The sequence below is a fragment of the Carex rostrata genome, chromosome 22 (assembly GCF_964058835.1).
Source record: "Carex rostrata chromosome 22, lpCarRost1.2, whole genome shotgun sequence".
Classification (NCBI taxonomy): Eukaryota; Viridiplantae; Streptophyta; class Magnoliopsida; order Poales; family Cyperaceae; genus Carex; species Carex rostrata.
In genome coordinates this window covers 7,565,922-7,590,926 of record NC_135939.1, presented here as the reverse complement: position 1 = coordinate 7,590,926, position 25,005 = coordinate 7,565,922, and the positions used below count along the sequence as shown (strand labels likewise).

General features: G+C 32.6%; 4 protein-coding genes across 7 annotated transcripts; 3 read left to right on the top strand and 1 right to left on the bottom strand.

Annotated features, from left to right (window-relative positions):
• Positions 1 to 1,165: 1,165 nt before the first annotated feature.
• On the top strand, positions 1,166 to 4,005 carry LOC144574058 (BTB/POZ domain-containing protein At3g50780-like). 3 transcript variants are annotated; one of them, XM_078323891.1, is made up of 4 exons: positions 1,166 to 1,334; positions 1,517 to 1,587; positions 1,758 to 2,471; positions 2,853 to 4,005. In XM_078323891.1, the coding sequence occupies exons 3-4, from the start codon at positions 1,887 to 1,889 to the stop codon at positions 3,789 to 3,791; spliced, it is 1,524 nt and encodes a 507-aa protein (XP_078180017.1). In that variant the 5' UTR covers positions 1,166 to 1,334; positions 1,517 to 1,587; positions 1,758 to 1,886; the 3' UTR covers positions 3,792 to 4,005. The 3 variants fall into 3 exon arrangements, with proteins under 3 accessions (XP_078180017.1, XP_078180016.1, XP_078180018.1); XM_078323890.1 differs by having other exon boundaries at positions 1,505 to 1,587; XM_078323892.1 differs by lacking the exon at positions 1,517 to 1,587 and having other exon boundaries at positions 1,193 to 1,334.
• A 396-nt stretch (positions 4,006 to 4,401) lies between these two features.
• Positions 4,402 to 10,568, top strand: LOC144573961 (protein DA1-related 1-like). Of its 2 annotated transcripts, XM_078323751.1 has the most exons (13): positions 4,402 to 4,539; positions 4,978 to 5,072; positions 5,308 to 5,420; positions 5,991 to 6,081; positions 6,991 to 7,126; positions 7,465 to 7,585; positions 7,677 to 7,760; positions 8,403 to 8,522; positions 8,868 to 9,080; positions 9,508 to 9,570; positions 9,649 to 9,767; positions 9,877 to 9,935; positions 10,083 to 10,568. In XM_078323751.1, the coding sequence occupies exons 3-13, from the start codon at positions 5,313 to 5,315 to the stop codon at positions 10,412 to 10,414; spliced, it is 1,446 nt and encodes a 481-aa protein (XP_078179877.1). In that variant the 5' UTR covers positions 4,402 to 4,539; positions 4,978 to 5,072; positions 5,308 to 5,312; the 3' UTR covers positions 10,415 to 10,568. The 2 variants fall into 2 exon arrangements, with proteins under 2 accessions (XP_078179877.1, XP_078179878.1); XM_078323752.1 differs by lacking the exon at positions 4,978 to 5,072 and having other exon boundaries at positions 4,437 to 4,539; positions 5,306 to 5,420.
• Positions 10,569 to 10,746: 178 nt separating this feature from the next.
• On the top strand, positions 10,747 to 15,391 carry LOC144573904 (protein DA1-related 1-like). Its single transcript, XM_078323685.1, has 12 exons — positions 10,747 to 11,237; positions 11,330 to 11,400; positions 11,874 to 11,955; positions 12,080 to 12,170; positions 12,264 to 12,384; positions 12,462 to 12,533; positions 12,878 to 12,997; positions 13,804 to 14,050; positions 14,282 to 14,382; positions 14,465 to 14,583; positions 14,706 to 14,764; positions 14,881 to 15,391. The coding sequence occupies exons 4-12, from the start codon at positions 12,109 to 12,111 to the stop codon at positions 15,177 to 15,179; spliced, it is 1,200 nt and encodes a 399-aa protein (XP_078179811.1). The 5' UTR covers positions 10,747 to 11,237; positions 11,330 to 11,400; positions 11,874 to 11,955; positions 12,080 to 12,108; the 3' UTR covers positions 15,180 to 15,391.
• A 709-nt stretch (positions 15,392 to 16,100) lies between these two features.
• Positions 16,101 to 17,676, bottom strand: LOC144574286 (putative calcium-binding protein CML41). The gene is made up of 2 exons (XM_078324218.1): positions 17,374 to 17,676; positions 16,101 to 16,492 (listed from the first exon to the last, which is right to left on the bottom strand). The coding sequence occupies exons 1-2, from the start codon at positions 17,650 to 17,652 to the stop codon at positions 16,226 to 16,228; spliced, it is 546 nt and encodes a 181-aa protein (XP_078180344.1). The 5' UTR covers positions 17,653 to 17,676; the 3' UTR covers positions 16,101 to 16,225.
• Between the last annotated feature and the right edge of the window lie 7,329 nt (positions 17,677 to 25,005).

The window sequence follows — 25,005 nt, the reverse complement described above, 5'->3', positions numbered from 1 at the left end:
ATTCCAAGAAGAGAAAGGTTTGGTGAAGGTGAACTGGCAAATGGCAATCTTTTAAGTTTCACGGCCTTCAATGACACAATTTTTTTTTTTATTCTTCCCATCATCCCATGTAAGAGATTCCGTTTCAAATTCAAAGAGGTCACGAATTTTCATTGGGAAACTTTTATGCCTTTTTGTTTTCAGAAAAATTACCCTCTTTCTCAATTAAATTAATCTTCATCAAGGAATAAAGGCCAGACAACTATTTTTTTGTCTTTTCTTTTCTTGTATTGATGAAATTCTTGAAGAAATAATTGATCAACAATTTTTTGGATGAAAAGATAAACCTACTTCCACGCGTCAGTTTTTTTTTTTTTTTTTTTTTTATAAAAACCATAAGAATCGAAATGTCATTTTGGTTCCGAATTTTTTTTTTTTTTTTTTTTTGAGACCAAAATGACAATTCGGTTCCATTTATTTTTACAATTTTTCAACGTATTTTTTTATCGAAATATATGAAAATGACTGGAACCGAAATATCATTTCAGTCCAAAAAAAAAAAGAACCAGAATGACATTTCGGTTTTTATGATTTTTGTAAAAAAATAAAATAATCACGTTAGTTTCATAATTTTTTTTTTTTTCTAATTATGATTTATAAGAAAAATTCAGAGTCTTCAGTCAGGACTCAGGAGTCAGATTCAGTACAGGGCTGCTTTTTTTTTTTTTTTTTTTTGTGGGGGTGGGGGGGGAATATTTACACACTACAATTTATCGCTAGTCAGTAAGTCAGTATACTATCTTGAGCCCTACACTTCTTTTATAATTTCTGGTTCTCCTCTCTTCCATATATATCCTGACGTCTAGGGCCCACTAATATGAACTTTCTCAACATTGTGCATGGGAGCTGCTAAGGGTATTTGTGGGTCCCTAAGTCAGTGAGACAGGACCAGTGTATGGTCCAGAGACGTTATCACATTAACAATACATACACATACAATCTAGATGTTTCTTTTCTGAAATAGATGTGAGTTTTGGCACTACAGTAAACCCGTTGTAATTTGCAGTTTCATGTCAGTCAGTGGGACCCACAGGTAACCTTCTTGTGGTCTACCACGATTCCTTTATACCAGATCCGACAAAAATAATTTACTATCATATATTGAAGTACATACGCTGATACGCACACCCAGAACTCTTTTGTCTTTGTTTCTCTCAAACTTAAGCGGTATAAAGAAAAGATAATCACAAGATATCACAGAGACAGAGAGACAGAGAGAGAGAGAGGAGAGAGAGAGAGAGAGACATGATTGCTTTGGAACAAATCTGAAGGAAAAAGTGAGCGCACTCTATCTGGTAAAGCTTCTCTTCTCTTTATTTCCACCTTTATTTCTCTTTCCCTTTGAGGAACATCTTTATTTCACTTTCATTGAAATGGAGATGAGATGGCATGATGAGAAAGCACCGTGCATGCAATGTCGCATTCATTTCTTTTGACCAGTACCAGTTTTCCGTTCCCTTATTAGAATTTCCCACAGACTGAAAGCGATGAAACAGAGTAGCTGCTTGTAAGCGAGAAGGGGATTTTAAATTCTGGGAAATTGGTTTGGTATGTTATTTTATTTATTTTTATCTCTCAGTTTTCATGGCTAAGTATGTGTTGCTTTGCTTCAAGGTGATTTAAGATTCTGTTGTTTTTCAATGGAGAATTTACTGAAAATTAACCAACAATTCTACCAAAACTAACATGGCTATGTATTCTTATCCTTATATTTTCAGGTAACGAGGAGCTTCATCAAAGTTGAACCCTGATTCGATTCTGTTGAAGAAAAAAACATCTCAGTTATTCAATTTCAATCCAGTGCATATTACTCCATAGACAAAATTTGGAGAAAATAGAAAAAAAAAATGGCAGATTTTGCTGTACAACTCCGAGCACGGCACACCAAAATACGTAATGTCCCAATTGCTGTAACCCCAGAAGGATTCTGGTGTTGCCCTTCTCCAGCTGTTCTTCAAAAAACCATGAAAAATCAAGCACCACAAACTAAACCTCACAAAGGATCCCCACCAAATTCAAAGGCTTCTTCAGTTCAAAGAGCACCAACCATTTCATCAGAGAAACGAACGATTGCAAATTCAAATGCCGAGAACCCAAATTCCTTGGAAAATTTATCTAAAGTCACTGATAAGCCCCAACAGAAGCACAAGATTTCAGTTGGGTTTGGGCAGCGTGAGACGAGCGACTTTAAGGTGGTTTTGCATGGAAAAGATGGCTTTGTGGTGAAAATGAGTGTGCATAAAAATGTTTTATTGGAGAATAGCAACTATTTTGCCCAAAAAATTTCTGAAAATTCTCCGATGTCTTGTGCGGAGATACCGGACTGTGATGATGTAGAGATTTATGTGGAGACGGTCGGGTTGATGTATTGCAAAGATATCAAGCTTAGATTGGTTAAACAAAGTGTGCCTCGTGTTCTTCGAATTTTAAAGGTTATTTCTCTAGACAATGCAATTAAAAAATTATACTTCCTTAAATTGATCCATAATATTTATTAGGATGGATATTGTGATAATAGTTCTGTTTGGTATATTTGTTGGTTTGTGCTATAAGATAATATAATATACCTTGATACTCATGTAGGCCACAGAGTTAGTTAGCTAGTTATGATCATCCACCACAACTTGCATCTAGTAGCAAATGCTTAGTGGAATGCTCAAATTAATATATATATATTTAAAGGCCCCACTAATCTGTTCCCTAATCTGTAAGTCTCAAGAAGAGACCCAAATTAAACTACTGAGTTACTTGAACCACCTATGCATATTACATATAGAAAAATTTGTTCAACACAGTTTTAATTCTGATTTCAGATTGCTGAATCCCTTGGCTTTCGTGCATGTGTTGTATCATGCCTGGATTATCTTGAAGCTGTTCCTTGGGTAGGAGACGAAGAGGAAAACGTAATTTCATATTTACGCCATCTCCAAATTGACACCAAGGATGATTACGGCATTAGCCCTTTACTAAGAAGAGTCTCATCCAATACACAAAACAATGCACCGAATAACACATTAGCCCAAATCATAGAGCTGGTTTTAAAAAGCACTGAAGATAGAGCCAGGCGTGAGATGAAATTGGTTGTCTCGAAACTTCTAAAAGAAAACAATAGTTCTACTAGCGGAGCTATCGACATATCCACTGAAACCTTGTATGAGTCATGCAAAGTCTGTTTGAACTCGTTATTGGATCGATTCAGACAGGCATCCGAGCCCGAATTTGCAAACCAGACAATGGAGGTCAGAGACCCGGTAAACAGGGGGATTGTATTAGAAGTCGATAACCTACTTTGGTTGCTTGAAATTTTGTGTGATAGGAATGTTGGTGATAATTTTATAACAATGTGGGCTGGCCAAGATGAACTGGCAAGTCTCCACGCGAAGCTACCAACCATGTCACGCCACCTTGTCAGCTGTGTCACTGCCAGAATTTTTGTCGGTGTAGGAAAAGGAGAGGTTCTTCCCTCAAAGGAGACGAGGCAACGACTAATACATGTTTGGCTGCAACCACTTATAGATGATTATAACTGGTTGCAACATGCATGTAGGTCGTTCGATCAAAAGGTAGTGGAAGAAGGAATCGGAAGAACGATACTTACTCTTCCATTGGAAGAACAACAAAGTATATTGCTTACATGGATGAGCCGGTTTCTAAAGGCCGGTGATGCGTGCCCTAATTTGCAAAGAGCATTTGAGGTTTGGTGGCGAAGAACCTTTGTTAGGCCATTTGTTGAAGAAGGTAATAGAAGTTGATGATGTGAGTTTGGATTAGGATTTTATCTTATCATGTTTGGTAATTTGTATGAGAATGTGTGAAAATTCTCTGGGTTCCTTTCGCTAATCTCTTCTCTAAAGCTCAAAATTTCAATTTGAGATTGATTAGTGATATATGTATCTTTAGCTCCCATTTTGGGAAACAAAAATTTATGTATCTTTAGTTTTCTTGTGTCAGTGGTTATTACCATTTAATCCTCTCTCCGTCCAATCTTCTCTTTTTAGAAATGTAAAATTTATTTTATTTCTATTTTTGTTTGATGACATTAAAAAATTGTGTAGAAGTTGTACCAACAATTGTTTTTTCGTATAAGTTGAACTAATAATACCAAATTGGGCCAATTTTGTAAATTATCTGCTCCTCCTACTTTGGTTGGTCTAGGCCCAAAATATCTTTTAACAACAAAAGAATAAACCGACGAATAAATGCATTTTGTCTTCCAGGTTCCATAGTCTCCCCTAAAACGGGTCGATTATTTCGTAAAAATCACTCGACACAAATATAGTTACAAACATCCAGTCGCATCGTTGGTAGAAAGCCTAGGAGTTTGTGGAGCTTAAACTTCACATCACTCTCTCTTTCCCAATTGCTGATTGATAGCTCTCTCTCCTCCTGTCTCTCTCTCTCTCTCTCTCTCTCTCTCTCTCATGGAGATGGAGCCATGGAGGGATTATAAAAGAGAGGCTAATCTCAATTACCGTATCAATTAATCCAGCTGTGGGCTCGGTTAGTTCCATTTTCATACTATTTCACATTTTCACTTCAAGCGCAATGGTTGCTTTTTCTTTTTTCTTCATTTTTTTTTGGGTTTCTCAGTCTAAAAAGGAATTTTAAAAGTTGAATGCGACACAGCTCCTTATGGGTCTGATTAAGTAAAATTACAAAAACACCATTTTTTTTTTTATGTTTTTGACATAGCTTTCCTTAATATTTAGTAATTGTTCTGAAAAGAAGGGTGCTAACTGTGAAACTTTTCTTTAATATTTTAATGTTTCGTGATAAATTCGCGATGTTGCGACCGAAAGAGAAAGGCTTTGCTCTGTTTGTAACTTTTTGACTTATTTACACGCTGCTGATTCTGATCCTCGTCATCATATACTTGTTTTCTTTTGTTTTACTTTTTCTATATAATTAAACTTTCTTTGTGTCTCGCTTGGTAAACAGATTGCATACACAAAGAAGAATCGATATAATAATAGTTATGAATGCTTTGTGCTAGCCACATGCTCATGCTGCCTTAGTCTACTGAGCTAATCCAGGTACTGTTGATTCTAAATTGATTTTTTTTTTTGTCTCCCAAAGTTGTATTGAGTTCACTGATCAAGATACTTGGAAATTTTTTTGTTTGAATTTAGAATTGTTGTCTGTGATTATTGAAGACATTTTTTTGTCTATTGTTTAACTTTGTGTTGAGGAAACATTTGTAAACCCACTAAACCCGTAAATTATTGAGAATTACTTATTAAATGCTCATTTATGGGTAATTTTGTAGAGAAATAATGGGATGGCTGAAGAAAATTTTCAGTGGTTCGGACAAAATTACACGGTCACACTACCATGAAGAATCAGATGACGACAGAGACTCAGATGATCACATTAAATCATCTGTAATAACATTTTTTTCCCCTTTTTTTACTTATTTTCCGTCTGTTACATAAATTCAAGGATTACAGAGGGCCAATAACACACTCTTAGTGTTGTGCTGTAAATTACAATGCACCAAGATGTTAATGGACAAAAGTAACTGTTTGTTTCTCTGCACTTTTCAAGAGCTGCCTTTTGTTTTACTGACTTCTGTCAGTGTGCATAATACACCAACAATTATGTAAAGATTAACTTGGTTTACCAATAAAGAATCCTCTTTGTGCTTTAAATTATTACTCTTGTTGGTTCTGTAAAATCTAGGGAACGAATAGTTCAGAATCCAAACAATCATACCTTACCATCTAAAAGGGTGTTCTTTTTCTTAAATTACCAGAAATCTCTGGTATTTGCTGCAAATAATTTCTATTTTCTTTTGGTGGAGGAAAACACCCAGGTCTTATTACCAGTAATTGTAAGCCTGGATACATTCATCTGGTTCTCTCATGGAAATAAGGGAAAGCAATAAATTGTGTTTCAGAAAACTCATTTTTTCAGTGATTTAATTTTTCTAATTACTGTATAATGGAATGAAGGGTTCGCGATCAGAAACTGACAATGAAGAAGTCGATCATGCCATTGCTCTTTCTTTAGCTGATGCAGAACATAAAAAGGGAAAAGCAATAGGTCTGTTTTTTTCCCCTTTGGATAGGGATCCATTGACAACAGATTAGTTTGATAATCTTGACAACCATATAAAATAACTTATTATTTTGAAACCCGGAAAGTAAAATATAATCTATATTTATACCCATCATACACATGAAAATGATGAAATTTGATGTAAGTTTCACCGTTCATCACATGACAAGAAATTTGCAACAATTCATATTTAACTGTATTTGATGGAACATCAAATGATTTTAGAATTGCGTGAAAATTGATACACAACCAATCTATAAAGAAAATAACATTTCTATAATTTTTTTCTATTTTTTTTGACGTTATTTAAGAAGATGTTGTCAAGGTTGTCAAGATAAGGCATTTTCAAGGGATCATAACCCTTTTTTGTTCCTATTTTATTTTCCAGAATATTAGTTCTAAATTGTTATTAAATGTAACTTTTTGTACAGTCTTTCTCAATGTCAAAGTATTAAAAATGCACCTCTGAAAACAAAGTTCATGCACTAATCCTCCCAAATGCAAAAAACAATCATGTGCATATGCCCCTATAAACATGAAAACTCAATTGTCTGACATTTTCACATGGTTCTCTTCAAATGAATGAAGAATCAAGAGGGACACTGTTGGTACTTATCTAAAGATATTTCAGAGGGAGGGTATGTCCTGATGTTTCTATTTGGGTGTTTAGCAAGGACAAGCATAAAAAATAAAATAAAATAAATAAAACACTGTTCCTTGTCATGTGAAAGAAAACTAAGAAAAAGACTCATTTTTTTTCTAATAGTATCATTTATTGTTGAGTGTTTAGCAAGGACAAAAAAAAAAAAAACTGTTCCTTGTCATGTGAAAGAAAACTAAGAAAAAGACTCATTTTTTTTCTAATAGTATCATTTATTGTTGGATTAATTTTAGAAACAAGCTCTCATACGGATGAAGATGAAGTGCTAGCCAGGGCTTTACAAGAAAGCCTAAATGCTGAGTCACCCCCACACCTTACCAATCAATTATACCAACCCTTTCCTTATCTTGTACCTATAGAAACATTCAGGTATGTTTTTAGTTGTAAATTTGGAATAGATCTATCAGCATTTCTTATATGACCTGAGAAGATATAACATTTTTCTTTTTTCGTTTATCATTTGGGGAATCAACATCATTTATAGAATCATTTATAGAAGATACAGTTTATTTCTGCAAATTATCTTTTAATACTTGACATATAGCAAACACGATACTATTTTCCAAAATTGGATTTCACTTGCTGTTTTCAAATTCTGCTTAGGACTGCGGTATATCTAGGTAGGATCATTGTGTAATAGAACAGACTTGTTTTTTTGTTATTTCATTTTCTTTCTATTCTTTTCATTTGTCTTGTCCGGGATGCAGGGTATGTGCAGGGTGCAAAGCTCCAATAGGCCAAGGGCGTTTCCGTAATTTTGTGGGTCATATCTGGCATTCTGAGTGCTTCCGATGTTGTGTTTGTTTGGAGCCGATGTCTGAGGCTGAAGTATATATATTGTTACTGTCAGAACTGTATTTCCTTTTTGTACATTCAAAAAATATTGTAGATTGATTATTCTTCTCTTTGTTGGGAACAGGCCATGATGCATAATGATCGTCTCTATCACAAGTCATGCTACAAGGAGCAGTATAGGCCGGTTTGTCATGTTTGTAAGAACTATGTATGTGCTTTTAGCATTTTATTTTAAATTTCCAGTTAGTCCTGGTAAGAACCATCTATCACCTTATACGGGGTGGTTCTTGACATCTATTAAATGTATGGTTCCCAGAAAAAAATATTAACTGTTTATCCACAAACACCTATACTATTGTTATTTCCAAGCATGACAGTGGCTAGTAATAATCTAATGTATATTCGTTTTGTCTATAAAAGTTTTTGAGTCTTGGGCTCTTGGCTTGTCTGTCCCTTCGAAATAGAAAACAGTATGTTTTGTTTTTCACATTAAATAAACAGTCTACTGTTAGGTTTATTGAGAAATGAATTGGAGAATAAATGCATAAGGAGAAATTAGACAGAGAGCAGCTAAATTTATTGGAGGTGATCAATTTTATTGGGAAGATATTAATTCAAAATGAATATCTTTGGATTATTGAATGTGTTATATTTGTTTCTTAAATTTTGTTTTCCTGACAGAAAGTTGGTGTGCATGTCTACTGTGGGTTCTTTCCAATTATGAGACCATGGTGTTATTTTTCAAATGCTATACACAGTCATGTTCTTTTGCAAAAAAAGAAGAAACATGGTTAAAAAGTGAAATGCTTTTTCAAGGTCCAAAGCTAATAGCTTTATCTTATTTGTTCAGATACCAACAGACAGATATGGCAGAATAGAGTACCGGGTGCACCCATTCTGGCAAGAAAAATTTTGTCCTTCACATGAGAAGGATAAGACGCCTAGGTGTTGCAGCTGTGAGCGAATGGAGGTTTGTGAAATTACTGTAGCACCCCTTTTATCAGTGTAACTGAGGAAGTGACTTTCCTAATCCTTCAATTGTTGAAGTCATGAAAAACATCCTTCTCTGTGAACAATTACATGCACTATGTTGAGAAAAGGTCTTTATGTAATAGAAAAATGGCACAGTCATTTGTCAAAAGAAAAAAAAAGAAATACATTTTCTATTCTGTCTGTGGCAGCTTTGGATTGGTAAATTAAATCCTTAATCAATGTTTGTTAACACATGACATTCTTTTAAAATACTCTTGAATTTAGTCATTTGCTATTATGAAAATGCTTTGCTTACTATATCTTCCCTTGTCGGTTTAATTAGCCGAGGGATGTAAAGTATGTGACACTAGATGATGGCCGAAGGCTGTGTTTGGAATGCTTAAATTCTTCTATAATGGATACAAGTGAATGCCAACCACTTTATCTCGATATTCGTGAATTTTACGAGGGCTTAAACATGAAAGTCAATCAGCAAATCCCTCTCCTCTTAGTTGAGCGAGAAGCCCTAAATGAAGCTATGGAGGGTGAAAGAACTGTAAGAATACTTGATTATTTATCTGTTTATTTTTCTTGTATTAGTTTTAATCCAATGTGCCTCATGGGAGAACTTAAGGGACTATCCTGTTAGATAATTGAATGTACATATTCCTTGATAAACAATGTTATACCACCATGAAATGTAAAATATGTACTTAATGAAACTTAGCCCCTTGTACCCAAACTATCCTCCTTTTCGGAGGGCATTGTTGGTCATTTTTCTTAATAAACTAGGGCAAGAGAGGTATGATGGTATTTTGTCATGTTTTATATGGTCCTGTAAATCTAGAAAGAAATCTAGAAAGATTTACAGGTTGATGTAGATTGTTATTTCAGATTTTATAGGGGCATACATGAACTTTTCTGATTCAAAAGAGATGTTTACTGTCTTTTGATGTGCTGCAAAAAATAAAAAAAACTTACAGGATTACCATCATCTTCCCGAAACAAGAGGTCTTTGTCTAGCTGAAGAGCAGATAATCAGAACTGTAAGTTTTTGAGTAATTTAGCAATTTTACCTTAGATATTGGATTTTATTTATCTAAGCTGAGAAAACATTATTTCAGATTCTGAGAAGACCAAGGTTTGGGCCTGGAAATATGATCTTGGATCTCATTACAGGGCCACACCGATTGGTAAGGCATTGTGAGGTTACAGCTATTCTAATATTGTATGGGCTACCAAGGTAACAATTGGCATATGAAATATCTTTTAAAAATTCATATTTACCATTATTATCTTTAGCGAGAATCATTAACCCACTTTTTATGAACATTTTTTTGGTGTTGTTGCAGATTATTAACAGGGTCAATATTGGCTCATGAGATGATGCATGCATGGCTTCGGCTTAATGGTACTTGCCACAATATAATGTAGAGATAAATTTGTAGAATGATTCCTGCAACTTAGATTAAAATACAGAGATGTAGAAGTATATTAATTATATATATTAAAAAAAGATTGTACTAATAAAATTGAATGCACATCTTATTTATTTCAGGTTATAGATCACTTAGACCAGATGTGGAAGAAGGCATATGCCAAGTACTGGCCCACATGTGGCTTGAGTCAGAAATCATGGCTGGTTCCAGTAGCAGCGCATCGAGCTCGAGTTCAAGTTCAAGCTCAAGTTCGAGTTCAAGTTCGAGTTCATCTAAGAAAGGAAAAAGGGCTGAATTTGAGAGAAAGCTCGGTGATTTTTTCAAGTTTCAAATTGAAGCTGACACCTCACATGCTTATGGACACGGATTTAGAACTGGTATTCGTGCAGTTAATAACTACGGTCTCAGGCGCACTCTCGATCACATTAGATATACTGGTTCCTTTCCTTAATTCCCGTCGGTCATTATATGTAACTAGAGAGAGAAAATAATTGGCAGTTATCATTTTGTTCCTGGTCAATAACCAATAAATTTACAGAAAATGGAACAGTAAATAATAAGAAATAGAGAAATGACAACAATGAAGTTCATCTAATGATTGATGTGATATGTGTTGATTTATATACTATTTTTTTTTTTCCTTTAATTAGATGTGTAGTTTTGAATTCCAGAAGAGATGGTAACATGTTTTGGCGTAATGTCAAGTATTACATTTCTGCTTTGTGCTACGATGCACCTCCTTTTCTATTTTAATCTCAAAACTAATAATTAGGATGTGATGGGCCAAGACAGCAAATGAATTGAAGCCCATACAAAACACTGTATTAGAGCCCATTTTAATTGTGTGCACACCACATACAAAGCGATTAAAATAATTTTGGAAGATTATATTATCCCAAATGCATCCCATTCAGTTCCTTTTTCTGATAAACTTTCCCATAATTATAAGATTTAACTTGTACAGACAATATATATGCCATTATTGTAGCGGTCAATAGAAGAAAATCAGCACAAAACCTTTACAAGATATGTTTCTGGATTAAGTAGTCATTGCAAAATCATTCTGTTAATAAATTTAGATATTCTTTATTAGTATTACAACTTTAATGTGATCCATCAAATGGAAAAAGAAAGGAAATGTATCTTAAAAAGGATAGATTCCTCTTAAAATAAAAATCTCATGTTCTTCAAATTTGTAGCTTTTCTTATTCTTCCACCTTTATCTATGGAATAAGGCCATAAACTTTCTCAGCTGTCAGTATTGTTTTATTAAGGTAAGATTATATTATTGAACTTAAGTATGAATTCCTATCATAAATTATTTATTTCGAGCAACTCATATTGATATTTGCATCATACATTGCAGATTTGTATATTTGCTTCATCTTTGCCATGAACTGGCTCAGACGAAATTACCATGAAAATTACAATTCCGAGGTTTCAAATATCATGTTACTACCTCAGTAATTAATACGAGTAGAACTAGGGTGTTCTTAAGTTCACCAAGCCCCTTTGTGAACTTAACTTTTAAATCTATCAGATTAGCTTTGAAAAATCAAAACCGTTGAAACCGATCTACCTTAGAAGTGATGCGTTTACATGCAAAAAATTTAAGTCAAGTGGTCAAAATTTGAAAGTTTATACATTAATTTTTCATTTTTTGAACATTTTTTGACCCCTTGGCTCACCAAGCCCCTTTTAGAAGGCATCACTACTAAGGTAGATCAGTTTCAATTGTTTGGATTCCTTGTTTGAAGCAAATCCGATAGGTTTTAGAGTAAAGTTCACAAAGAGGCTTGGTGAACTTAAGAACACCCTAGTTCTATCCAGTAATATATTCTAATTCTTCTGAGAAAAACTTGATTTTCATGAGATTTTGATGTCTTCTATTTCGGTATAATATGATTTAGGGAGGCGAGGATGGAGACATCGAACTTGCCGTTGCCATGTCTTAAACAGAACAAGAAAGCAAAAATGGGAAAGCTGTTGTTGGTATATATTACTTTTTCTCACAACAATAATTTTATTGTATTGGCTAGCATTGGCATGGTAATGACATTTAGCAGGCTTTGAAAAATAAGAGAAACATTTTAATTGATCTTATTAATAATTTCAGAAACCTCCTTATATCTGGAAGAAGATGAAATGCTAGCTTGGGCATTACAAGAATGTCTAAATGTCGAGCCACCGCCTAAACAAATTTTGGTGTAAGTGAAAATCTCAGGCACAATTCAGCTGTTGTTCCTTCCTTATCTGAGCAAATTTTGGTTGTTCAAGGCAGATTTTTTGGTTTTGTACAGTACATGTGCAGCTTGCAAAACTCAAATTGGTGAAGGGAATTTTGAGAATTTTATGGGTGATACATGGCATTATAAGTGCATCAGATGCCATGCTTGTAGCCAGTCAATATCTGGAGCTGAGGTAGAATACCACAAGAACATTCCCCATTATACCCCTCAAAGTATCTATTTCATATTTATTTTTGTGTTTTTGAACAGGCCTTTAAGCGTAAGGACCGCCTCTACCACAAGTCATGCTATGGTCAAATGTGTGAAGTTTGCTTGAAAAATGTAAGAATTATCTACACATTCATTATTCTTTTGAACCATTTTTAATAAACATCATTCTATTTTAGTTCATTTTGTTTTCCTATATTCTACTTGCACACTTACCTGAAGCTAGTTTTAGATAAACGTTTACAAAATTGACTACTTCATTAGGTAAGTACCAGTACCAGTGTATTTGTCTTGTGAGGTAGTTGATGAATACTAAACTTCAAACCGGTACTTGATGAACATTAATGTTTAAAAACTATTCATATGCAAAGGTATAATGTTCTTGAAAAGTGAAATGTACTACTCTGACAACCACACCTTTGATACTCCTGACTATTATTTTATTTCAATTTGTGTAGCTTTCAGCAAATCAGCTTGGTAGAACACAGTACAAATGTAATCCAATTTGGAACCAAAAATATTGTTTGTCACACGACACAGATGGCACACCTCGGTGTTGCAGTTGTAATCGACTGGAGGTATGTGCAATAGCCATAATAATATTATTGGTTTAATTAGAGCAAAAAAACTCTAATAATCACCAATTGAGCTATTGTGGCACCTTTTGATTCTAGCATTACTAATAGAGGATAAAAAATATTGTATTGGAGATAATAGTGGGTGTGAATTATGGGAGTTGATTAACATTGTAATAGTGGTAGGTAGGAGATGCTTAGTGGAGTCGTTTATGATTATATCTTTAACCAAGTCTATAAATAAGTGTCATGTCATTGTACTCAAATACACAATATCAATACAAATTATCTCTTTTCTTAAATCCTATTAATTACTCTTGAGGCCTTAAAACAATCATATAAATTAATCTCCTGGCCAATCACAATGCACCATGACAGTTCCTGTGATGGTGTTCCATCTTTTGTGTTGTGGTTTTTCACATTGATGATAATGCCATAAAACCAAAAAAAGAAAAGAAAGGAGAAGCAAAAAGAAATCCAGTGTGTGATGCCAAGGTTTGTTTACGATATCAAAGATTTTATTCATAAGAAACAAAATTGTCTTGTCCATTTAATTACAAGAAAGGAAGAAGAAAAATCATGTTTCTTTCATTCTGGAAAAAGTATTGATATCTCTGCAAGTTGCTTATTTACATGTAGGATCAACCATTTGAATTAAAAAAATGAAGATTTGGAGGTGAAGCACCAATTAATCAGTGCTTTGCAAAGAACCATTTGCCTACCATTTTATAGTATATTTAACTATTTGAAAGGAGGCCCGCAATTTTTATACAATTAATTCATATATCTTTTTTGTTGGTTCAAATTAGCCAAGTGATGTTGACTATGTGACACTAAATGATGGCCGAGATCTTTGTTTGGAGTGTCTAGATTCTGCAACAATGGATAATGTTGAATGCCAACCACTATACATGGATATCCGAGAATTCTTCGAGGGCCTAATGATGGAAATTAAACAACAAATTCCTTTGCTTTTAGTCGAGAGAGATGGACTAAATGAAGCCATGGAGAAAGAAAAGGCAAGGAAAACAACACACTTTACACACAAGCGCACACGCAACTATTTATTCAATTACTGAATTGATTGTGCAATTTTGTTTATCTATTTTATTCACCCTTCCTTGAGTAATTATTAAATGTACCAGCAACGTTGGATGCTCATTTTAACATGTTCAAATATTAATTTATAATTCCTATTCACATGATTACGGATAAGAAGGGGTAATGTGGTAATTACTTTTTGGGAAACATTGAAGATAATTTAAATATGTAGTTTCATACATAAAGGGATGTTTTATCACATAATTTTGTTGATGGATTTACAGAATCACCACCATGACTCTCTGACAATAGGCATGTGCCTTTCTGAAGAACAAGTCATAAAAACTGTAAGAGTCTTCTAGCAATTTTCAAATTTGGAACATAAATAGTTAAGTTTTGCTCTGTTAAACATAACTTACATTATTTCAGGTCGTGACGAGGCCAAAGATTGGACGAGGTAACAGGATCACAGGCCTCATCACAAAGCCGTACAAAGTAGAAAGACACTGGCAGGTTACAGCCATTCTGGTATTGTATGGGCTACCAAGGTAAATTTAATCTACATTAACTATGTTTTATTTTCTTTACAAATAAAAATGTTTTTTAATCAAGTCCACAACATTTACATTTGGCAATTTGAAGTAATATTGTCTCAATTTTGCCAATGCAGACTATTTACGGGATCGATATTGGCTCATGAGATGATGCATGCATGGCTACGTCTCAATGGTATTGTGTGAGCATTACATAATTGTATATAAAATGTACTGAACTCATTGTAATTTCATAAATATACATTGTATTTATCTTTAATAAACTTCTTTCTATATTGTTTTCATCTTTAGGATATACATGCCTTGAACCTGATGTCGAGGAGGGCATTTGCCAAGTAATGGCACACATGTGGCTTGAGTCAGAAACTATGGCCGGCTTCATAAGCAGCGCCTCAAGCTCGAGTTTGAGTTCCTGTAGAAGGGCAAAGAGTGAATTTGAGAGGAAACTAGGTGCATATCACAAACTTCTAATTGAAAAGAATCCTTCACGTGTTTACGGAGCTGGATTCAGAGCTGCTATGGCTGCAGTTAATAGATATGGTCTCAGGCGCACTCTTGAACATATTAAACATGCTGAAGCCTTGCCTTAATAGTTATTAGTATAACTGCCGGTTGGGAGAATTTATTTAACTGTTAGGTTCAAATTAGAATTTACTTGAGAAGTAGAAAACTTATAGAAGAAATATGTAGGGGAATAAGAGATGAGAGAACTGGCTATGTTTCTCTATTGCTTAATTATCCGAGATACTTTGTGATATATGTTACCAGAAAAAAGACCTATCTGATGCTTTTACCAGTAAAAGCTTAAAAAATTATGCATACTACACACCCAACATAGAAGAAGATATAATAATACAACATAAATTAGTTTCTAAGTTTCCAACATTTTGAATAAAAGCTGCTAAGAAAATTCCTTTCTGTTTTAGAAAAATGCTGCAATTTGCAGATATCATTCTTCCAGTCTTATCTTAATTAACTCTGCTCTTCATATCTTACAATAAAGAATCCATGAATTGTTTTTAATTGGCGATACGGATTTATGCTTATTCTTATTGCTGCATATATGATAACACCTGAAATGAAACCACCTATTTAACATGAAAATGTCAATATGTTTAGGGAAAAAATGGACTGGGCCAAAATGACATTTCTGACCCTTTTGTGTCTCTATCATAAGTTCATCCTTAATCGGAACAGAGAGCATGATGCTACAAATGTAGATAACAACTTTACAATCAAACCAACTAGACTACCTAAAGAGCAAAAAAGAAAAAAAAAAGAGGAGGGTTCAAATATCTTTCTTTTTTGTGTCTCAATTATGCCTCCATTTTTAGAACTACAATAACTTAAAGTTTAAAACTTAAATGTCAAAATAAAATTGTTAGATATGATTGATATTATTTTATTTATGCACACATTAAATATCATGGCATTTCAATTTTGTTTTCATTAGCATCGAGAGCTTGTAAAAATACACTGATGTGCACATAGAGAAAATAATATAAATCACATCTAACAAATATTATTTGACATATAATTTTTATAATTTTAATTATTAGAAAATTAAAAAGTGGTGGCATTCGAACCCTCCTCGAGAAAGAAAGAAGAACAAAATTAATTTCAACAACTACTTGATCTAACTCATCATCCGATGGAACTCGTGGAAGTCGAGTTCTCCATCTCCATCGACATCATACACGCTGATCATGGCTTGGCAATCAGCGACCGACCGCTCATCCCCGAGCCGACTGAGCACCCTCTGTAGGCCCTTGGATGTTATTCGGCCCGACCCTTTCACCGCCTCAAACATCTCGAATGCTTTCCTCAAATCCTCCTCTTCTTCCCTCTCCATTAACTTCACAAAGTCACCAAAGTCGAGGTGAGAAATAGTGTCAAAATCAATCTATCAACAATATAAATTAACACAGTTAGTTGAATTAAGTACTCAATTTGGTGTTGTTCCTCCGATGTACGTAATTAATATATATATATATATATATATATGGTTGCAGGGGAATATGGGATTGAAGTTGCTATCTCTTCTCAGCTTCGATCTCTTGTTTATCAATGGCTACTCAATTTGGTGTTGGACTAATGATTACTATAATGAGATGCATTCATAAGAATATTTTGGTCAAATCCCTGTAGATAAATGTTTTTACACAAAAAATTAATGCCACACCGACAGTAGCTTTATTAAGCTTATTCTGACGTGTTTCCTGAGATAATGGGGGATGAGTGTAAAATTATTTGATTAAGCTTGGTTCTATTTTAAGTAATTAAAGTCAACTATATGAATTTTCTAGCTTTGTGCTGTTGCCTCTAGCCATATTATTCAATATTCACACCATTGGACGAATCATTTGGGAGGAGCTACCTGCCTAAGGCAATTTTCTTATCTTATTCAAGAAAAGAAGTAATTTTTTCCTTTTTAACTATGTTCATTAAAATATATATATATATATATAGGGACCGGCTAATTTGCTGCTGGCAGCACTTCGGTGAAGTGCTTACGGGGTCATATTAGCGTATGTCTATCTTTGACAAAATTATGCCCAGATGATGAAAAATCACATTTTTTTAATGCAAATAAAATATAATAGCTTAGTGAAGATGATTAATTATGTATTTTTTTATTTTATTTTATCCTACTCTCTCTGTCCCTGATTATTGATTTCCAGCATCAATATAGTGGAACTCACTGCAACAGAGGAGGTATGGTTGAAATTGTACACAGAACAGCTAATTCAGAAATCTTTGAGAAATAAAGAAAATGGTGAATACCTCATCAGAGCGCAGTTCTTCATCTCCCATGGCGGAGAAAAATGTCGATAACTCATGACCAGAAATTTTGCCATCTCTATCGCTGTCCAAGTGCCGGAAAACTTTCTGTAATTCAGCCAAACGGCTTCGGCTGTTAGACGAAGAGGAAGAATGACAAGGAGAGGAAGCATCTGAGTTGAAACAGAGCATGGGGATCAAACTGAGCTTGAAGCTCCTTTTGCGCGAGAGCTTTTTCGAATTGGAGTACTGTTTCGGGTTTTTCAGGGCTACATTTGCCATGTTTGTGTTTGAACTTTCAAGTATACTGGTAACTTTGGCTTTTTTCGAGTGAGGTGAGGGAGTATCAAGTGTCTAATTTATAGAGATTGGAGAGAGGTTTATGTAGTTAACTTTGTTGATTAATAAATTAAGTAGATAATATATAGTATATATGTTAAGTGGTTACTTTTATCATGTAGGTTTTATTATGGGAGGCATCATCTGCATTTCAAACAAAACTGGAGATCTCCTTAATCATTTTCTCAGGATATATAGATAGCAATCCATAGGCCCATGGCCAGATGTGCGTTTGGAGAAGTACATTAAATTTTAAGTGCTTCAAGAAATTAAATGAAACGAAATTATTTTAAGGTGTTTTTAGCTCGAGCAGAGTTGCAAAAATTTTAATATTAAACATCTTTTAATTTTGTTATTTTACTTGTTAACATGGAGATAATATAGAAAAATACAAATATTTTTTTTTAAATCCGATAGTATTTCATTTCACTTTATTCATTACAGTTAAGTATATATAAATAATTTAAAATGATTTAATATGTTCGTTTTAATTGTATTTTACCTATCAATACAAATAAAACAAAATAAATTATAGAAGGTGAATCATGTTTGTCAGAATTCAGAAGAAAGTTGTTTATAGTTTTTTGAGAAAATTTACCCATTTTTCCAAATCAAATGACGACAAGCAATTGCGATTTTAAAGTTCAAAACATCGATCCGAACCGTTCAAGTTGTTCTCCATATTAAACTGTGCTTGGAGACCAAATTTTACAATTTTTGAAACTTCTTTTACTATTTCTTTAGAAATTTTGAAAATAGCTATTTTTGCTGAAAAATAGCGATTTTCAAAATTTCTAAAGAAATAGTAAACAAATTTCAAAAATTATAAAATTTAGTCTCCAATCACAATTTAATATGAAGATCAACTTGAATGGTTCGGATCAACGTTTTAATCTTTGAAATTGAAGATATAAACGTGAAGTAAAACACTCGCTTTACTTCACGAAGTACCGTAGCCCAACTCTCTCTCTCTATATATATACCATGCTTAAACTTAATTTTTGGTGGTTGTAAAGTTAAAGGGTCATTAGTTATTTGGAAACCCTTAACTAGTTAATTGTACTCTTTCAAAGCATTCTTTTTTATTCCCATGATGCAACAATCGAACTTTGATATTGATACCTGAAATCTAGATTTTAAAGAACAACTTCCAATTTTCAATCTTGCATGTTCAAATTTGCTTAAAATTCATAGTTCACTATGTGTACAAGAAATCAAGTCAGTGATTTTGATTTATCATCTGAAATCTAATTGTTGAATTTTTAAATCTCAGATGCAACTTCAATATGATGTACCAAAACGAGCCATTTCATCCCTCCTCGAACAGTACATATATAGTCGTTAAATATATATAATTATTTTTTTTCTGTAAATTATAATATTGAGAGAGAAAGAGAGAGAGAGAGAGAGAGACCTAGCTAGCAACTAGTCGAACAGATAAGATATCCTGTTAATTACATGACAATTTCACTGACATAATTATAATGTAAAGGAAGCTTCACAGTAGCTTCGCAAAAGCAGTTGCGTGCGTTGCCTCTATTGTGCTGTTGTGCAGTGACAGCGATCTCTAATTAGATAAAAGAACATAACCTATTCTGGCTGATCGATATCCATCTTTTGTTCGTATGTAGAAGAGAAAAGTGTAGCTAGCTAAGCCCATCATCGATCTTTTTAGAAAAACGGAAAGAAAACATCTTTAATTGGTAGTCTCCTCTCCTTTAGTGGGAAGCTGCATGCATGGTTTTGTTTTTCATGCATGCGCAGCGCAATCAGTTCTCTCTCTTCACGTAAAAAGTGCATGTGCTTTGCAGAATTAATATGCAGATGGCTTTAATTTCTCAGTTAAATTAAAACTAAGAGGAAGCAAAATTTATTCTATTCATCTCAAAAAAAAAAAAAAAAAAACTAAGAGGAAGCTAGCTAGCTAGCTAGGTGGGTACCGCCACCTTTTTCAATCTGGTCTGAGCTGAAGATTATTTATTTACTTACTTTTGAGATTTTTCAAACTATTTAGTATAAATAATTGGGGTCACCGTTTAATACGTACATATCATTCATACAAATGGAACAAATTAGCGTTCATTTTGAATACGTAACTACTGTCAGTATTAAATTTGTATTTGTATTCTCCATCGCAATACTATATATACAACTTTTTTCAAACTATAGAGGGATCAACTTTTTTTTTTTTTTTATGGCATCGAATTACCCTCTACGTTTTCAAACTTTTTAAAGTCTAAACAGTCAATCCAAACCGTTAAACCAATGAATATTTTTACTATTTATTAACTATTTTACAAAATCATTTTTTTAGACCAATGAATTTTTATACCCATCTTAATAAATAGTAAAAAAAAATATATATATATATAAAATTTGATCTGTAAGCACATATTAATATATCCATTATATTGAACAGTTTGGTTGACTATTTGGACTTTGAAAATGTAGGATGCAATCCGGTGTCATGCATAAAAAAAAGATCCATGTCATAAAAAAAAAAGGATGTAAGTGGATCCCTTCTCATATATATATGTGTGTGTGTGTGTGTGTGTTGGCCAAAGTTTGCATTAACAAAAAAAAATCGAAATTAAAAGAAACGATCGAGTAGTTTCCTGCAATTTTCTTTAATTTATTAGTAATCTAGCTATCAGCTGCTGCCTTTTGTCTTCACTACCAAATTGAAGTTGCATTCGTCCATTGTTGGTGTATATATACGCTCGCTTTTTCATGTACAAAAAGATGATGCTTTTTTGAAGTCAAGACTTGGCCAACTTTTTTTCTCTCCTTTTTAAAGCATATGCAATTATGGATGCATCGTCCAATGATTTCGGGCTGCATGTATACATATATATATATGCTGTGTTGTATTTCTCATTTTCCCTTTGTAATTTTTTGGTCGGGGGTGGCAAGGCCGCTGTCAATTTAAATTAAAGAAAGATTAATTAATTGGAATAAAAACGGATTTTGGGTAGGATAAGAAAATGATGCATGGTTTAATTAGTCTTTAGAAAGCAAAAGGTATCGTACGTTGCCGAGATTTGAATGAACTTGGTACATTCATTTCGCACTAATTAATGCTTCCTTTGAAATTGAATTATTATTGCAAATAATAGTACTATAGTTTTGTTTGTTTCTTTTACAAAAAGAAACACTAGCTAGTATACTTTTACGATACAAATTTTGTGGCAACTGTGTAAATTATAAATACGGATATAATTAATTAAGAACCAACTTTGATTTAGTGATAAAATAATATTTGTTTGTAAGATGTCGCATGTTTAAAATCTGAATGGAGAATCTCTTATGGATATTAAACTAGTTTTCGATGACTTGACTCCAAGTGTATTAAAAAAAAAAAACCATAAATATAATTCTAGGTATATTAATTGTGTACTTTGAGGTCCTTATATCGACTATGTACGTAATTATATATATTTTGTTTGCTTTTGTAACTTATAAATCTATAAGGTTTTTGTTTATTTTTATACTAATAGCGTGCCCATTGCAACTAGAATATATTATAAGAGAACAAAACAATTATCATACAAAATGACATATTTTCATAAAAAAAATTAGACTAATAAAAATAATAATTATATATTCAACGATAAAAAATAGATAAATATCTCATACAAATGTAATACTCATTCATTAATGACATACTTCTGAAATTTCTTTTTACTGGTACATGCCATTTTTTTTTTTTTTTTGTTAAGTTGGTTAACAGAGAAACAAGAGAAAAATCATCATAATACGTTATATTATTTGTAGTTGTCATATTATAACACCTTTTGTTCTCATATTATGGCTTTTGTTATCTTTATAATTAAGAGTTGTTCTATCTTCTTAGAATTTATATGCATTTGTGTACCTAAAATAAAGAATAAAACCATACTTACTTAAATGAGATCATTAAATGACAAATAAAAAAATTTAGACATGAGAAATCAATCCAAAAGTTTCTTAAATGATATTTAAAAAATGAAAATAAATCAAGACCAAAAGAAGGAAGACTAAATAAATTTAAACTTGTGGCGAGTACTTGTCTAAATAAATGTAGACTTGTGGCGAGTACGTGTCTAAAATACATAAAAAAAATGCATAGAATCACAACAAGGCATACTATTTGATCGGATTATTGTTATTCAATTCAAAATTTAATCTTTTAATCACAATCATTAGTGGATCATGACATTTACGTGCTTAATATAAGAGAAGAGATGATTGCATTGTAATATACTCAGTGGCAGATTTAAGTAGAATGAATGGGTCAATATCAACTCAATTTTTTTTATCTTTGTATTTTTGTGTGAATTTCTATATAATGTAGAGTAAAATATCATGGTATTGTTAAATTGATCCTCAATATTTTAGGAACGAAAATTTTATATGATTGACCCATAATGTGTGTTTCACTTCACAGTTTGAAAGTCTATCTAGCTCCACCCCTTATTATACTAGTGAATTATATAAGTGGAATTTTTTTATTTTAAATAATTCTCAAGAATCTTATTTTATAATTATTTTTATTTTGCACAAATATTTTTTATGGAAAGTTTCTAGTCTGTTCGAGTCAGTTAATTTCCACATTTCATCATCTGATTTAGACTCCAAGAATTGCAAAACGATTTTATTTTCAGTGACGTATTTTAGGATCATCATTTAAAAATCCAAATAAGAAATTTTGAACCCTTTTTTTATATTTCATGAGGAATGCATCTACGAATTTTTATAATTTGATTTTACAAGATTGAGAGACAAGAAGATATATAACCGAACTAAATTTATATATTGCATTTAACTTGATCTAATTTTCTTATGGACGATTACAAAAAAAAAAAAAAAAAATTCTCTGATAGACTGTTCATCTTAGACTATACAAACTAAAGAAAATTGAAGATTTAATTGGTGATGCATTGACAAGATAATAATAAAAATATTACAAATTAAATGACAAAAACAAAAAAAACTATTAGCAATTATTATGCTATTTATTTCTCGTAAATGTCTTTTGTTATCTATTTAAACACTTTTTATCCCCAAATAACCTTAAAAAAGAATGTCTTATGTAGTTATATTTTCACATCTGGGTTTTGTTTTGATGACTATATAAAGAGCAAGTAAAATAATTTAGTTATACAAAATATTTGATGATCATCAAAGTAGAACTGAAATATTAAAATATTCGACATACATGTAAAGAAAATGACATAGGATTACATCAAATAGTTAATTTTGTCATTTGAAGTTTTCATCATAATTTAAAATAAAATAATATACATAATGGAGATAAACAAAAATAGAGACATTTGAGCCCTTCCATGTAATTCTCCCATCCAATGAATACTTTTTAAAATATTATTTACATGTGGTGTTTTTACATTTATTTTTTCATATTAGCATCTCCATTTGTTTAGTCACAAAATTAATCATTTTGGGCTGAAATGGAGGTAATGCCTAAAAATAATCATAGTCCAAGAAATTAAACTTTGTCAGTAAAAATGTATTGTTTGCAAGCAAGTTGATGGTTAAATTAGAAATAAAAGCATGCGATGGATGTAAATTTAGATAATTATTAAATGCATGTAGGAAATGATCACATGAATGGACGGCGTCATCACATGGTAGGGAATCAATTTGGGGACAATATCTCAACTTCTCTGGAACTCATCATTGGCAAGCAGCATTGACTAGAGGTGCTATCGGGTCGGGTTGGGTCCGGATACTATTATATTTGAACTCGTACTCTAAAAGTGTTCGGGTCCGAATTTCGATCCATACACTTATCTGTTTCAATTCGAGTCGGGTCCAGATCCGGATACCTATCTACCCGTAGGTATTTCAAGTCCAGTCTTTCGATTCCGGGTAAATAGATACCCATAACTTGTTTGTAGATTATCGGGTCCGGTTTGGATACGGGGCAGTTCCGGATCCGGAGCGGGTATATGTCATAAAAAAATCAGGAGGATGAAGAGAAAATAACTTTTGAAAATAAAAATATTGAAAAAGAAATAATTTTTAAAAAGTAAAATATTAGAGATGACGATTTCTTTTTTCTATGGTTCAAAAAATCTATGAATGAAATACTAATAATTTGTAGAAAAGACATAACAATGAGCGCAATAAATTTCCATTATCATGCAGAGGATATCAAGTCAAATATTGAAGGATGTATTCATAATAATAAATTTTATTTAAAAAAATTAGTGCGGCTGTTATAGAAGGAATAAATTTGGCATCCATTTATGTGTATAAACATAGCAAATATGTGACTGCATTCTATTTTCTCACATTCAAAAAGTACTGGGCTCAGCACGGCTTATGCAAAGTTGTATTTTTTATATATTAATAGTTATTAATATATGTTTTATCGGGTATTTATACGGGTATCAGGTTGGGTTCGGTTATGGGTTGGATAATTAAATGAAACTCATATCTTATCCATTACGGTATCGGTTCCGGTTCGGATATTAAATTATTAATTTTGTAACAATACCCAGTGTTTTAATATCCGGTTCTTATTCGGTATTCGGAAAGCCACTGAATACCGCATATACAGTATGCGACCGAACATTCGAATTTTTATTTGGATTTATATATTCGGATTTTCAAATGAAAAATCATAGACATTAACTCTAATAAACATAGATAAACATTACAAATAAATATAAATAAAACATAACACAAGTTAGAACAAGTTAACAACCCACAGTACAAATTACAAAACTACAAATAAGCATAAATAAAACATAAGTTCAAACTTAAATAAATGAAATTATAACTTATTCGATTCTTATTCGGTTCTTATTTAGATTTTTATTCTCTATTCGGAAATATTCGGAAATATTCGGAAATATTCGGTTCTTATTCGGATTCTTATTCTCTATTCGGAAATATTCGGCCGATTAGATAATGCGGAAAAATATATTCAGCTGAATATTCGAAATTGAATATTGGACCGAATACGAATACTCGGCCGAATAGACCGAATATTAAAACACTGACCATACCCATAATTTAACTGGTTATATTTTTTAAACCATACACTATCCAAATTAATTGGATCCAAATAATCGGATAAAAGTAGCACCTCTAGCATTGACAGTTGACTATCCTTTTTCTGCTAATTTCACAATTCACAAATACAAATTATATATATTCAGCTTGTTGTCTGAATTGATGCATACTTGTCCATGATCATGACATTCTATCCTATTTGAACTCTTTCTCTGCACATGACAAAGATAACACAAGATATATGAACAGTTGCACAAGATCTTCATATTGATTCAT